Source organism: Bombus huntii, chromosome 5 (assembly GCF_024542735.1).
Source record: "Bombus huntii isolate Logan2020A chromosome 5, iyBomHunt1.1, whole genome shotgun sequence".
Taxonomy (NCBI): Eukaryota; Metazoa; Arthropoda; class Insecta; order Hymenoptera; family Apidae; genus Bombus; species Bombus huntii.
In genome coordinates this window covers 13,365,098-13,380,653 of record NC_066242.1, presented here as the reverse complement: position 1 = coordinate 13,380,653, position 15,556 = coordinate 13,365,098, and the positions used below count along the sequence as shown (strand labels likewise).

The 15,556-nt window shown below is 42.3% G+C and overlaps 1 protein-coding gene across 3 annotated transcripts in view; it reads right to left on the bottom strand.

The window, feature by feature from the left end:
• Positions 1-15,556, bottom strand: part of LOC126865619 (uncharacterized) — a 55,588-nt gene extending 40,032 nt beyond the window's left edge. Inside the window, exons 1-3 of one of the 3 annotated variants that reach the window (XM_050618360.1) lie at positions 15,383-15,556; positions 12,739-13,560; positions 10,586-10,828 (exon numbers count right to left, since the gene is read on the bottom strand). In XM_050618360.1, the coding sequence (XP_050474317.1) occupies positions 10,586-10,828; positions 12,739-12,967 (472 nt within the window). In that variant the 5' untranslated portion in view covers positions 12,968-13,560; positions 15,383-15,556. Of the gene's footprint in view, positions 1-10,585; positions 10,829-12,738 lie in introns of all 3 variants that reach the window. The other 2 variants (XM_050618361.1, XM_050618359.1) reach the window with 2 other exon arrangements.

The following is a 15,556-nucleotide window of genomic DNA, read 5'->3' as shown; positions in this document are numbered from 1 at the left end:
CGAGATAGAACGGTAAGCAAACGTTGAAACGGCCGAATCAGTTCGAGTCTTGAAGGAATCAATAGACGGCCAACGGTCCCCGAGGCAATCGGCGAGACACTAAACGTTCCTCGAATCCTCTTAAAAACTATTCCCATTGACTTGCGATTGTTTCAGCGTGAATAACTGTCATCGCGAATCCATTGATTTCTACAGACGATCGTTTCCACATACAACTCATCTAATTCCTTATCGGACAGATATCATCGTCGTCTGAAGTCTGCCGTTTCCGGAAAAGATAAAAATTCAAAGGAATTTCTCGAATGCGAGCTTTCGAGGAAGCAACGCCGGAGAAAGATCAACCAAAAGGAAAAAAAGGATAATCTGGCGTTTAATGCGAAAATTAATCCTTGGCTGAACACGTAGAGCAAAATTATCAGGATGCTCACGTCCCAATTCCTTACGCGATCCTCGACGGCAGTATAACCGCGGGTAAACACGGCCAACCGAATGAACGGATATTCATAGTGGGCAACGTTATCGGAGAGAGGTTTCTTCGACGTGGCCACGCTTCGAGACTTCCATAATGATGAACCGAAATCCGTGGCATGCACGACCGATATGTTACTGTTCGCCATCACGGCGTCTGTTAGCTCTTAGATAGGCTGTGAGCAGCAGTTGCACGCTCCGGCGCTGTTCCTCCATATTAAGTGGAGAACCCGGACCGAACAAAATTTCTGTTGCTCCTTCGTCGCGTCGCGTCGTGGTGATTTGTTTCGATAAAATCGTGGCACTGAAAGATACTTAAGATTATCAGATCTGCGGTTGGAATGGGGAACGATGCGAGAGATTGAAAGGTCGAATACGAGAATTCTATTTGCGTAAGCTCTTGTTTCGACTGCTTGGATTTGTCACATGAACCTCGTCTTTCAGATTAATTTTATATGATTAACCTTTCCTCTTTCTTAGCTATAAATTACCCTATGGCTTGCTTTCTCGCATCCAGCAACCCTGGGCTCGGGGGTTACGAAGTGTTAAAACCATTAATTAGTCAGTTAGATAAAAGTGAAATGTCTTTATTTCGCATTTTAATATAAAGAAGAGAACACGTTAAAAAATTCAAGCTTTTTCTTATAACGTTTCATAGAACCTCTTCCCATAGAATTTTCATAGTTCGTAAACACCGTCTATACAGGTCTACACCGCATAGTCTGCGTAGTTTAATTTAAAATAAAGTAGTCTTTGTACTTTACTACGAAGTTGTTCCTTCGAGAAGGGATTTTTACAATCGGTACATCGTTTATCATGCAAAACTCACCAATTACTCGGACGTGATTTTCACAAGTACGAGCGTTAACAATGCGTCCTGTCCTTAGGCGGCACAGTTTGTTAAGTCGAACTTGAATAAATCACCGTTAATGGCCGTTCGATGGCCTACGCGGCCGAGGTTAACACGACTTTTAATTTTCCAGCTTGTCTGCGATTCCTTAACGTAATTACGCGTTCCATTGGGAAAACCATTTGAGGTAATTACGTAGCTCACGTTCGCGAACATGACTGGATACCGTGATACATTACTAGCCCGATGCTTTTAATCGACTGTTTAATAATTCTACGTCGCGTGATTTCGCGATGACGGTACATGTTTTTAATATGAACGCAAATGAATCGCGTACACACCTAAGGCCGCAGCGCTACAATTCAATCTACGAAAACCACCGGGATTTTAATCAACGTGAAACACTTCTGATTAATGCGCCTCACGCTGCACCGTGGTGCGCGATCCGTCGCGACCTTGAAAAACTAGGTTGCTCACTCCATCTCGATCCGAATGAAAATGGAAAGAACAACAATAAGAAAACATACTAGCCAAACGAGAACGGGTTCAGTTTCGAATGGTTTGATTAAATGTTTCACGTCGCAACACCGACAGCCGAGAATCCCAACTGTGTATATCTATCGGTTTTGTGAATCCACTGCAACTGTGACTCCAATCGCCTCAAAACGACGAATTACCTGTTTATTCATGAGCAAAATATACGGTGTTTCGTTGATGACTCGCGGATCCATTACCAAGGATCAAAGACAATGAAACGAAGCTGATATCGTGATATCCCTTGGCAAGAGGCACCATGATAGTATGGAAAACAATTTGGATACATGCACCACGCATAATGACGTAACTGATTACACGACGAGGCAGGATAGGTGAAAACCGGCCACTGTATATAGTGCGCGTTAATCTCGATGGACTGCACCAGCCAGAGCATGGACACGCTTGTTTACCGAGTAACGATTAACTACAGAGATAGGGAATGCAAATAGCCGCGAATCCCGGCGGGCGTTTGGTTTCACCGGCTGGCCCGTGGATGTCGTCGGGTTCGTCGTGTGTTCCATCCTCCAAGACGCTTGCGACGGCAACTCTCGACGGTACTCTGGGAAATTACTATTACCGGTTAATGAGCTGCACCGGCTAACGTGCAATTTAGTTAACAAGCGTTTTAAAGAAACCTGATTCTTCCAGCCAAAGTTACGTTGTTCCGTCTATTCGACATAAAAATTATCTACATGCTTGACTTTTACAACAATTTTAATCCAGCCATACGGAAGTATCTGGATGCGCGTATAGCAGCGAAAGTAACTCCGCTTTATATTTCAACGCTTGAGAGAAAGTTATTCGAAGCAATAGAAAAATTCTGTAGTCTATCCACAGGGTGGACGACATCGAAATTACAGAAACGCGTGGTCGGGGACAAAAGTTTCGGCTCGCAAGAAGCAACAATGACAAGAGATGGAGAAGGGCGGGTAGAGTATTGTCAGCCAGCGAGAGAAACGCGGCTGGAGCGCGTCGTTTATTTTAAGTTCTTTCAAACTCTCCGGCGCACTCGCCGGGAAAGGAAGAAGGCGTCAGTGGCGAAGAAACGGAGGGGCGTAGAGGTTCGTTGCACGAGAGGCGGAGTGCGGAGGTGGTGGTACAAAGGAAGAGAAAAAGGGGGAAAGGAAAGAGAGGTCAGCCACCGGGCGAGAGAGCAGAGGTATCATGCTGGAAATAGAGCAAAGAAAGAACGGAAGAAGGAAGGGAGATCGGCCCTGCTCTTCGAACCATTAGACAAATTTTATATATAGCGGCTGAAAGCTCATTCGTTTTTTCTGCGCATCGTTACCGACTATTGGTCTAGCTATCCCATCGTAATAATCGATCGTTTTAAGCTTCTCCACAGCTTCTTATCGAGCCCGACGAAATGCACTGTCCTTGAATTCTAGAATTTCTCAAATTTCGACCCATCCCTTCGTGCGAACTTCCACGTCAGAGAATTTTAAAAATATTTTCACTTTCCTGGCTCTATCTGTCCCACGATGTTCGACCCCCATAGTTTCGTACTGACAACACGAAGCCTGAAGATAACAGCTTTTTCCTCGAAGCGTCGAAATTCACGACACGTATGCGCGCCAAAAATGGCCGCCTGTAAATACGCGCGCGTTACTCGCGTCGTGGGTGAAAGAGCATGTTGTAACAAGGAAGGACGTCGTAACGAAAACAACTTTCACGGCACGAACCATTAGACTTTTAAGGGACGCGTGCAGGCATCTTGCGACACTCGACGACGCGACGAGACGCACGGCTTCCTCGCTTAACAAAGCCAATTTCCGGCCCGATCCCATAACGCCACTAACGGGACCAACTTCATGGCGATCTGAAATTCTTCGTGAACATTGCTCCCTGTGTAATTCTTTCTTTATTCTCTGACATCGTGTTACTGTGAACGCAGCGTACCGGCAAGTGGAACGAGGCCGTTCTTGATCAACTAGGCAAACAATGACGATATAATCGAGTTTCGTTTGTTCTTGAAATCGATAGCACGTTTTCCTTTTAACGTTCTAACTTCTATTTTATCGTGGAAGATTTATAATCGTATGCCTATACAAGCAATTTATAAACAATACGTTCACTGGTAGCGAATTATTTATTTATTATTCACAGGTATCATTTAATACAGCGTGTAGCTTCTCTATCCCCCAATAAAGTAAAATACTACGTGAATTTATTTATGCTCAAAGATGATGAACGAGTGCATTATAGAAGTATGCGAATATTATTGGTCGAGCGCTTTATCTACCGCGGCAAGTTTCATTTTGTCCGGATCGGCGTGATATATGAATGTCTGTCCTACTGTGGATTTTCAATTCCCGCTTGAGGAGCCTCAGGTTTTTGATCTATTTGAACAGGATCTCCTCTATCTCTTCTTGAGACGAATCGTTGAAAGACATTGCGAAAATTTTCAAGCACATTGGATAGGTATGTTACGACGTATCGCCACAGCACGAAACTGTTCGACAAACATACTTTTCCATCGGTTTTATTCCGTTATCTCGCGTATCTAAATACGTTCGAGGCGATTCCTAAAAGAACTTACGCTGATAAAACGTTTGATTTACTTAGTTTCTACGAAGAAGATAGGCGCGTTAACGTACCACAAAGGAAGAGTAACGGAAGCGTGGTATCGGAAAGAACATCTGAATCAGAGAATTCGAATTAATTTAATCGCACGGAAAATACAGTCAGACTGTGGCTAGCTCGCATGTAGAAACTTATCTTGCCATTTGAACGAGGGCAAACGGAAGCTTTGAATTTCCACGAGATTTCCTCTTTCAGGCTCGCGATTTTGTCAAACAGAACGAACGACTCGTTCGAAACGTTTTCAGCGTGATGGACATGCAACACCATGAAAGATCTCTCTGGTCCCTTGTAAATTTAATATTGACGTTCCGTTGCACGCTGAAAATCACGTTGGAAATCCCCGTGCATAGGGAATAAACGGAGGTGGCTGGAAAATAGGGGTTGGTAGATGCTTGAACGGCCACTATTCTCCTCTTCTGTCGTTCGACCCTCTTCCAAACCCCCAACCCCGCGTCGACGTCGCGACTGCAGATATGACAAACGCACGTGGGCCCTGAAACCCATATGCACTGATAACGACGTTATCGGCCCGACATGGAGCACACCATGTTATTCGCGATACGAGAACGCGCACCGACGCAACCTGGTAAAACGCCATCCATTATCCACACAGACTGATTTACTATTAATTAGTTAGTATCGACGGCGGCAAGACAGACGTGAAATTTCATTCGTAACGACGCGTCGCGAGGTGGCATCCCTTTTTCGAAGCAAGCTACATTAATCAGTAAATGTTACTGATTTCATATGGATGGTCAATTAGTCGCGAAGTATGGGGCTAAACTGACATTTTATCATAGGTTAACTGGTATGAAAGAGGGATGGAAGTATTCGATAATTCATTGACACTTTGAAATATCTTCAAATTTCTTTAGCCATTGACTGAACACGGTTTCACCGTTAAACAAGAAGATAGACATTTCTTAAATAACGAGGATTAGCATTTATGGATGATGAAAATCCTGGCAAACAGGCTAGTCAAAGAAATGCTAGTTTTAGTACACCGTATGTAATAACCGAAAGTACAAGATAAAAAGAAAAGAGGAAAAGTCTCGGAGAAGAAGAAGATAGAAAGAGTGCGCGTTTCAGCAAGTTCTTTTGGTGTCGGATTAAGCGCCGTACAAAAGAAATTGAACTTTTTTTTTGTGTGCTAGAAGCTCGCGGGAACGAAGCTGCACAAAAGCTTCGAGACAGCCGAGTGCTACTCGAGCACACGTTTCCCTCTCGGATCATCCTCGACCTCAAAACTCCGATACATCCGCGGACAAACGATCGTCCTAGGTGCTCTGATTAATACTTATGGTAGACTTAAACATTTGCTTTAGACTACCGCATAATTGACAACCTAAGAAAGGTACCAATAAAGAATCGACTTTTTCAGCATTCAGATTCGCGTGTTAATATAGCCAAAAGGAAAATGATATTCTTAGGACACGGTTAATCTATCGGAAAGGCAATAGGCACGATTTCCAAGCGTATAAAAGGATCAAAGTACATGTGGAGTAGCAAGGAAACGAAATTTGTCAGAGCATTGGCGACGCCTTAAAGTCCCCGACTCCGATTACGAGATTACGGGACTCCGATACTCCGACGCCGGACAAAGGGGATCAGCGAGCGGCAAGGATTAAGGCCAACGAAGAAATTGAATTTGTCGGAAATCCGTAAACGTGAAGGGAATCGACCGGATCGACGTGTTTCCGGCCGCGCACCTGACACTATTCTTCGAAACTCCTACGGTCAGCCTCGGCCTCTTTTTCGTGAGGTGTTAAGGAACGAAATCGTATCAGCAAGGAATGGAGAACTGTGCTTCTTTATCCGAGGATATTTCCGCTACGACGTACATTTTAAAAGCTTCGTGACGTAATATGTTGAAAATCGAACGGTTATGATCGAAACCATAGCGCATCGAATGCACAACACGTGCTCTCACCTACGAAGCACAGTTTTATCTTCCTTAAAGGTCACTAAAAAGTGACGAGTTTCTATAAACGGTAATGGAGTTCAGATGTAATCGTAAGAACGCCCAAAAGAGGAAATAATGCTGCATTATTTTTCAGGCCTATGAGCTTCAGAGGAAAGGTATTTGACAAAACACACGAATTCCATCGCTTGATAAACAAACGTAGAAAGAAAGGCATCCACGGCCACTAATTCCCGTTGACGTGATATCGGATCGAACGAGATTTTTGCTATTCCAACAGCGTGATCTCTACGTGGCAGCGTTTGGCGGCGGATAATGCGTTTCCATATTCAAAGGAAACTCCGAACACTGTTTCCGGCGAGGGTGGAGGGCGAATACGTGGCTTGCGGATGAAGTCCGCGTTATTCGCCGGTCGGAACGAAGTTACTCGTAAAAATTAGTGTCTTTCGTTGCTGGTTAAAGCGAAAACGTGAGCAGTGGAAAAGAGTGACGAGAATCGTGTACGAAATTCACGTGGAAAAACCTACTGCCAGCGTCATACGAACTGCTGCCTCGAAATGGTCGCGAGTCATTATATCGATGAAGTGAAATAGAGGATGGAGGAAAAAAAGGGAGACGTATCGGCTATACAACCTGTGTGGCCAAACGTGATTCGCGTGGTTCGTTTAGTTTCTGAAATGCTACCAGGTCCTGATGTAGTAGGAAAATTTGGTTAGACATTTATTTTTTGATCCTACGGTTTTTATTGGTCACGACCCCGGTTTCTTTTTTCAAGCTTTCTGTACGAAATTTCATTGCGACGAAAATTTCCAGAAATTCTACTAAAAATTTCTATCGTACCATCCACATCTAACGATCCTTTCTTTCGATCTTTTGAAAGATCGGACATTCGAAGGAAAACCTATGACATATTATCGTTCCTTTTTCCTATGGGTAGTATCATAGACCTTAACAACAAGGTTAATCACCGTAGAAAGGAAGTAGGATATATATAAGCGTCAAGTGATACGAGTAGAGACTTTTTTGAAAGAGACGTTTGATTGAAAAAGCGCTACCCTTGTACATTCTACACGCTTCTAGATGAATCATCTGGTGTATGAAAGCCAGAATAGAGACTGTAACATGTTGGTAACACGAGGAAATCGTGGAATAGCAGTAGCGGCAGGCTACCAATACTGATGTCGGTTTTCATTTTAAAGGTGCCGCGTGTCGCTGTAAATTTCATCCACCAGGCTAAAATTTATTTGACCGAACCCCGCGGATCGGGCATTAATGAATTTCCCGATATTTTCAAGGGTCGTGGGGTGCCTATCGTCGAGACGCGAGTCCGCTCTTTCAGAACGGCTTTCTCTACCATCCTTCCCACTCCAGCGTCGGTTCCAGTATTTAAGAGGGCGTATATATCTTCCCGAGAACAGCCCCTCTAACCCATGGCCGGACGGTTCCAATTTATTTGCAACGGCGGCGCATCTTTCATCGGCCTTTTCGTATTTTCTCGAACGGATCCGCAAGTTCTTCGTTGTTTTACTTCTTTCGCGAAACCATCGAGATACGGCAAGAGAGAAATTGAAATTGGAAATGATTTTCAATGGAATATTTCTCAACTATTATCGGATACTAGAAAATCTAATTGTACTCGTGAAATTACCGAACTGCTGAAGGATTTCTTTCGCAAACTATGATCGTGTTTCACGATCCAGGTGGAAACAAATATGGAGTAGGATGATTTCCAAGTCAAATTCGGGGCTCTTTAAAATCACGATCCCGCGTTCATTAGCCCCTGGCTGCGACAGATAACGGGTATAATTTATGATCCCTTATTACGAAACTCCAGCATCCCAACGAACGAAGCTTTCTTCCGGAACGGTTGATAAACATGTTTGGCTCTGGTTGAAAATTACTTAGCCGCAGACTTCAAACAACTTCCCTTTCAATTCGTTCATTATTCCACAGGTTAATTTATTTCCAGCCAATCAGGAAGATGTATCTTCCCCATCTATTTGCATAGATCCTCCACAATCTTCCACGTAATCTTCCTTGGCATTCTCAACGTGGAGAAGATTGGAGGAATTTTTAAAAAGAGGGAAGATACTTAAATTCACCGATATAATCCCACGATAACTACATTATCTTTATTCGACTGTCATCAGGGGGAGAAGTTCAGTGCAAACGGACAATAATATTTGCACGTCGACGCAAAACACACCTTGCCTTAGTTCATTTTTAAGCTTATCTATGATACGAACAGACTGAATTTAGAGAGAAAGGGTCTGAAACACCGCAGTGACGCTGAGGGGGAACAAGAGGGAGAGTATCTCTAGTAATCCCCGAGGGAATAATCGATGCCGTACTCCGCGTTTTTCTCCCCTTAATTAACGGCTCGTCGCAAACGCGAGAGATTACTTTTAATTAGCTTTTCGAACAGGCTAAGTACGGGGAACGGATGAATTTGCCGAACGCGCATCAACGTGTTCTACGCAATTATACGTCAGTCGTTTCTTATGATTACTTTTCGTTTTGGATTCATTCATCGATCGCGAATAAACGTATTCATCGTTATACGTTCTCTGTATCAAGGACTCCATTTTCGTTTGACCACTAATTCCACGCTAAACCCGTGCTTCATGGTATTTATTTTCAGCAACAGAAAATTAGGAATAGATTCGTAAAAATTCACGTCATGGAAGAAAATAGAGAAAAGAAATATTATCATTGTTATCTCTAAGGAAACTTTCCTCTTGCTCTTTTTTTTTCTTGATTCTGCAAACACATTCTACTTTTATCTTCGCTAACAATCAAATCGGAATTCTTCTCGTGCAAAGCTTTTCGGTATGTTGCACCAACAATGTGTCCTCTGGCGCGTATCCATGATACTACGGCAAAGGACATTCAACTTTAAGAAAACAGGAAATCCAATATGAAGCTCAAAGCGGAACGACTGGCAGCTACTTCCTTTATCGTAAATTTTAATATCGCACTTGTAACGGAATTCGAGCTCGTAGAAAATTGAATGTTACTTCTTATTTTATCGAAAGAACGGTTGTTACATTCGATAGTAGGTATGTATATAATGTATAATAGAGATAGGGCAATTTTGCAAAATATTCCGATGTTTCGCGTGCGTTCGATTCGTTCCGGCGAAAACAACGCATCCATTTGATGCATCTGCTGCGCCTCTGAATGCGACAAAATTGTCGACAAAAGGTATCGTCTGAATGCGCGTGTTTCGTGTAACCAGTCCACTGGACAATACCGGAAACTATGGTCAGTCCAGTGGAAACGTTGTATGGTAGCGGCTTTTTTTGTTAATAAACCGAAAAACGTGCATCCACCGCAATTAAGATCCATAACCATTTTTATAAAAAAAAAGAACAAAAAACGTAGAAATTGGAAGAATTCGAGCTTTGATGAACTTTGAATATCTAGAAATTTCGGAAATATTCGATAACGAAGGTTGATATGGTATTTCAAATATGCCAAAGCATATTTATGGCCGTGCTAGACTACTTTTACAACGCAGTAAAAGCTGCTTCGAAACCCAATTTTGAGGAATCAGTGAAAAGATATTTGATTTTATTACTTTTCCCTCAAAAGTTACTGGAAGATGATAAAATCGTAACGGTTCCTTTATCTCAGTACGAGATATCGGGCGTTTTTCGCAAATTTACTGTTCGGCGAGGTTAATTGCCAGAGGTAAATTAAACGTGATTAAAGAAAACAGGATGTGAGTAGATTCGGAATCCCGCCACGGAGAGAGTTAAACATGGACCCGAAATTAGGGTAGCCCGAAAGTAGATGAAACGCGGCTAAAAGTACCCTGTTCTCTAATTGTCTTTTAGGTAAAGACTTTCTCTATACAGAACACTCCGCCCCTCTTATTTTCTTGGCAAAGCGTCAAGAATAAAGCGGTTCGGATCACTGTTTACCGTCACGAAATTTCTCCCTTTTTTACACTGTAGATATCCATGCAGTTCACAGTATTATCGGTCACGAATCTTCCTTTAGCGTCGTCTAACAGCCATAACCGAGGATCATAAACCACGGTAAAGCGAAAAATATACTATTCGACGTCGTAAATCCTAAGCTGATCCGCATAACTGACGTCGTAATACTTGATTAATCGTAGAGAGTGAAGAAATTTTGTTGACTTCTTTATTATCGTTGCTTTCCAATCGTGGAAAAAATAATTTTTTAAACAATAAGATAATTCATTTCAATTCACTTACCTTCGGGTTGATGGGGTGCGTAGATGTTAAGGTAAAGGCAGTCCTCGCTTTGGTTTGTTAGGTGCGGCAGTAGCTTCTTTAGGTACTCGTATCTGACCGGTTTCACCTCGTCTCGCAGGTTTGGCAGCGTTTGAGGGCACACAGGTGCAAAGTCTTGAAATTGTCTTGAACCACGCCATGGTTCCGGTGATCTTGGAGGAGAAAACCTCAAGGATTCGACTGGTGGTTCTGCATATGGCACTCCTGAAACATTAAGTTGCTTATGATTAGTTTAAGAAGCGTAACTTGTTTCGGGTGACTAGTATCGAGTTTTACATATTTGAGGAGTTGAAGTTCTTTCGTTTCGGATCGAGTTAGATATAAATTATTCGTCGAAGATCAATTTGAATAAAAAATTCGAAAACTTAAATGAAAAAGTTTAAATCCCAAAACCCAAATTGAGAAGTTTAAATTAGAAAGTTTTACTTAGGGAGTACGAAATAGCACGTTGAAACATACGTTGGAATTCTTATTATTAAACGAAGGAATAATGTAGTAGCTGATCTCTAGGACGAATCATCGCGACGCGATAATCAGCGTAAAGTTTTATTACGCCGTGAGTAGATCGATTAAATTGATCCCGTTCGTCCGGCGGTCGATGTTAACACGCTCCAGCCTGGCAGTAAGGATCACGGCTGATCCATTTTACCCTATTTCCGTGTAAATTGGATTGCCAGGCCACTGGCTTTACCGCATAAAATATTAAATCGCTCAGCTGAGCAAGTACAAATCGAAAAGTCTGATTGCAAACATCTCGGATTTAAAACCTGTGATCACAACGATTGAAGATTTTTTGCGTTTAACCTAATAACCGGAATAAAATTTGCTTGAAACTAAAAGTAATTAAAATACTTTTCGCAGGTATTTTTATTCATACCGAATTAGTCCACATTTGCATTTACCTAATCCATATGCATTCGCACATTCCTTTGTGCTAACACGATACTATTTACATAAAGATAATGTCGTTCGACAACTTCGTTTCGAACGTTTTAGACGCATTTCACTATGTCTAAATTTATCGTAGTCTCAGAAGGCATACAAACCTCGTTTTGTTAATAGGTTCTAAAGAACTGAAATGCGCTTTCTCTACTACTTATTTGACATTCCCCATCCCAATTTGAAGACTCTGGAGACTGTAACCTGTCCTTAATTTATCCTACACTCCCTCAGTGCCATTCCATGCTCAAACGGAACCGTTTGCACACGCGGGAACGCTCAAGAATCGAGTAGCCGATGCCAAGGAATGTCAGAGGATCTCGGGGAACTCAAGAAGGTACAAACCCCGCTCGATTCCGCTTTGCCAGCTAATGTGCACGCGTGCACGAGACCAAGAACCATAGACGAGGAGCGCTTATTCCCGGAATAGCCTGCGCGCTTCTCGTTTTGAAACCTTTGAGGTATCGGGATCCTCGTAGCGCGAATACATCGCAACTAATATTGCAGAGACCTAAAGAGAAAGAGAGAGAGAGAGAGGGAGAGAGAGAGGGAGAGAGAGAGGAAGACAGAGAAATGAGAAGCTGATGCAGCTGTGAACAAACTTTCACCCTCTGGCTAAAGTTCGCCGTATCAGCAGCCGGAAACTGAAATCGCGCCGGTCTCTGTGTTATCGTTACCCGTCGTCTGGCAGGCTTCGATCCGTCACACGATTGGCCTCGAAACTTTGAGATTTCCTATATGCTATGTTAAACGATGATTGTATACGGATTCCAACAATCGAGATTGACCCTTTGCCGCATGCAAGCTATCTCTCTTAGTTCATTTTTCCGAATTTTTAAGTTCCCGTGATTTATGGAGAAATTTCGGTATTAATTAGAAACAGGCGAGTGAGAATTATGTGTTATTTTAGATTTTGCGATGATCAATACTGTTACAGCGTTACGCGATATGTGTTATTAGCATGCTGTGTAATACACCAGCATTTTTCATCCTTGTTTCCAACATGCATAAAGGAAATGTAGTTAATTATTGCTGTTGTTTGGCAATAAATATCGTTAACTGGAACATGACATATGTTTAATTTATGTCTTTAAACGAAATTAATTTACCGAGTATATTGTATAACCGGCAATGTATTTATATACACGAAAATTATTTTCAGCTATAAATCTCACCCCGAAAAACATCGACGGGCTGCAGATCGTAGGTGGTCCTCGGCTGTACTACGATTCCACGTAAGCGGCCCTGCTTAACGTGCACCTCTCTCGTCCGTTCCGGAAGATCAGGAAGTCTAGAGTAGCCGTATTGCGGTATAGTGTCGTAAAAACTGCGATGTTCCGTGAGGATCTGAGTACAGGCCAGCAACACGAGTCCCAACAGCTCCAGTCGCAACATTCTCGACATTTGTTCGATCGGTGGACAGCCGGAAACCGTAGCAATGAATTTTCGCCGGTCCACCTTCGGGCTCGGCTGCCTTTCGACCGAGTCACGCAGCTCGGAACTGGTTCTCGGAGTAAAAATAATTTTTCAACGTTTCAGCTACTTCCGCTCTTGCACCGGATGCGAGGGGAGACTCCCGGTTGGTTGTCGACTTCTCTAGGACTCGAATATTCACGTTGCTTTCGAAAGGATGCGAAATCAGTTGCGTTTTGATATGTACGTTGTACATGTACGTTGACCGCTCTTGATCGTTATTTCATATTTTCACTAATATTTAAACTCTGCGCTTCCAACGAAATTGTTTTTAATAACACAGAATTAATTACGGTTCACTTAATCAAGAAAAATATTTTGGTGTTGAAGTTAAACTACAACACCTGCGATACAGTGAAAGGCACGTATCATGTACAGAACTTTTACTCGATATAAAGATTTCTTGGCTTAAGATTCTACACCATTGTACTCGTACGATGAATATCCTGAAGAGACGAGGTAAAATAGAACTAAAACTCTTCGGTTTTATAGCTCGTGACGACTTTCCCTTTGGGCCGCTACAACTTCAAATATATTTGACAGGCTATGAAACAGACGCGGTGTCGGTTTCGTCGGCTACGTCGCACTGTCTGACGGCGATTATAAGGCAAGAAAAGGTTCGCTCTACGCTGTCCTCCAGTGGGATATTCTTGGGTCGAACGAGGGTGAACGCACGTACGTGATAAGAGAGAAAGAGAGAGTTGGAGAGCGCTCTATTTTCGCTTCAAATAGAACGATTCTGCTGTTGGTAAACTTTGCACACGTTCACGCCAGAACTCGCAATTCCCTGTAGTTTCTTTCAAAAATCTTCTTCTACGGATAACTTACGGAGCTGTCGTTTTAAACTAAAAGTCCTTTCGGAACGATACTTCCTCGAACAGAGATTGTAGCATTTGTGGATTCAAATAATAAGCGGAATAGTGAAATGCAGAAATAAAGCTGTATTCGCGATTATATTAGTGTTACCCTGCTACAATCCGTATAAGATTCCTTTTTGAACACGCTATACATTTCTCAGTTATATTGCTCTGTGAAATGGCACAGGCACAAATCTTTACGCGGCACGTATTCAATTGCGTTCTACGAATCGGTAGTATAAATATTTATTCGATCTCTAATCAGTAAACGCGTATCATTCATAACCGTATCGCTTAACAGATTCATCGCAACACCGGCGTGCATTCAGTAACACGCAAAAGGTTCAGAGTTACTCCACGGGTATATGAAAAGTTATTTAAAACTATGAAAGAGACGTCTTAAATGCAATTGGAGGTTGCTACTAATTGTACGGACTGAGCTATACATTTTTATCCTCGAAACAGAACGTTGCTTCTATTAGCAACAATTAATGCAAAAAATTAATTACAGGAAAGTGAGGAAGAACAGTGACGCAGGGGAAGGAGTGGAAGCGCAGCTTGGGAAAGGTTTCAATTTACCCCATTCATCGGACTCACAAAGCTGTCGAAACAGCGCGAATGATTTCCACGGTGCGAAAATCATTTGGTGAAATTTACGAGAAAAAACGCGGCACGTGCACGCAGCAAACCGGATTACGCGGCGTGAAATAAAACCGAGGGCAGCTTTAACGCCCACTTAAAAGCGGCGGATAGCGCGCGCGCGCGCGCGCGTTAAATTATGAATACCCGTAATTTGCATCGTGGTTGATTGTCGACTGAGTAACGCGATCCTTCTTTCTTCTTTTCATCCTCTTTCTTTGTCATTTTAGTTTCCTTTATTTTATTTCTTAATTGAACCACTAGCTTTCAGACCTACGTGACGTGTTTTCCTAATATTTGAACTTGAATCCGCATGAAAGTTTTCCTCTGACGAAATAGCGTGGTACCAGCGTGCCATTAGAGAAATATAGTCAGCAGATGAATCTGAATTATTCTTCGATTTTTTAATTGATTTTTAAGAGTTTAGAATTTAGGATGAATTTATGATAAGAAAATATACTAGGGATTTCACGTTTGATGTTTGTAGAATGATTAAAGGTGCTTAAGAGAAAGCAAACGTTGCTTTCGTCGAGGATGTTGAACTTTTGGCTGCCCTTGCGTGCCTCGAGCAATGTGGATATTCTTGGACCACGCTGTACCCAACCACAGCCTTTCGGCGTTGCTTGAGTAATGGGACGAGGCGGGGAATCGTGTTGATCCACGTAAATTGCGTCGTTAAACGTTTATAATAATTTTTTACGTAAAGTTATACCGGTGGGCGATAAATTCTTGATGAAGGAAGTAAAAAAACTTAATAACCGCCATTGCGTTCACCCATGTTTCGACCTTAAAATTACAAAATGTATATCCTACGAAGCACTTAATTTAAATAACTACGATCACTATTTACCTAAGCTAGAAAAAAATATCGAACAAGCACTGGAAATAACGATACACTTTCAGAGGAAGTAGATTTCTTTTTGTTGTAATCTCTTCTCCTCTAATTATCACCCGGAAACATCAAGCCATACGTCGCGACGTAGATTTTGCGTGTACGCGTGGTCGATTTTGCCTCGATGGAACT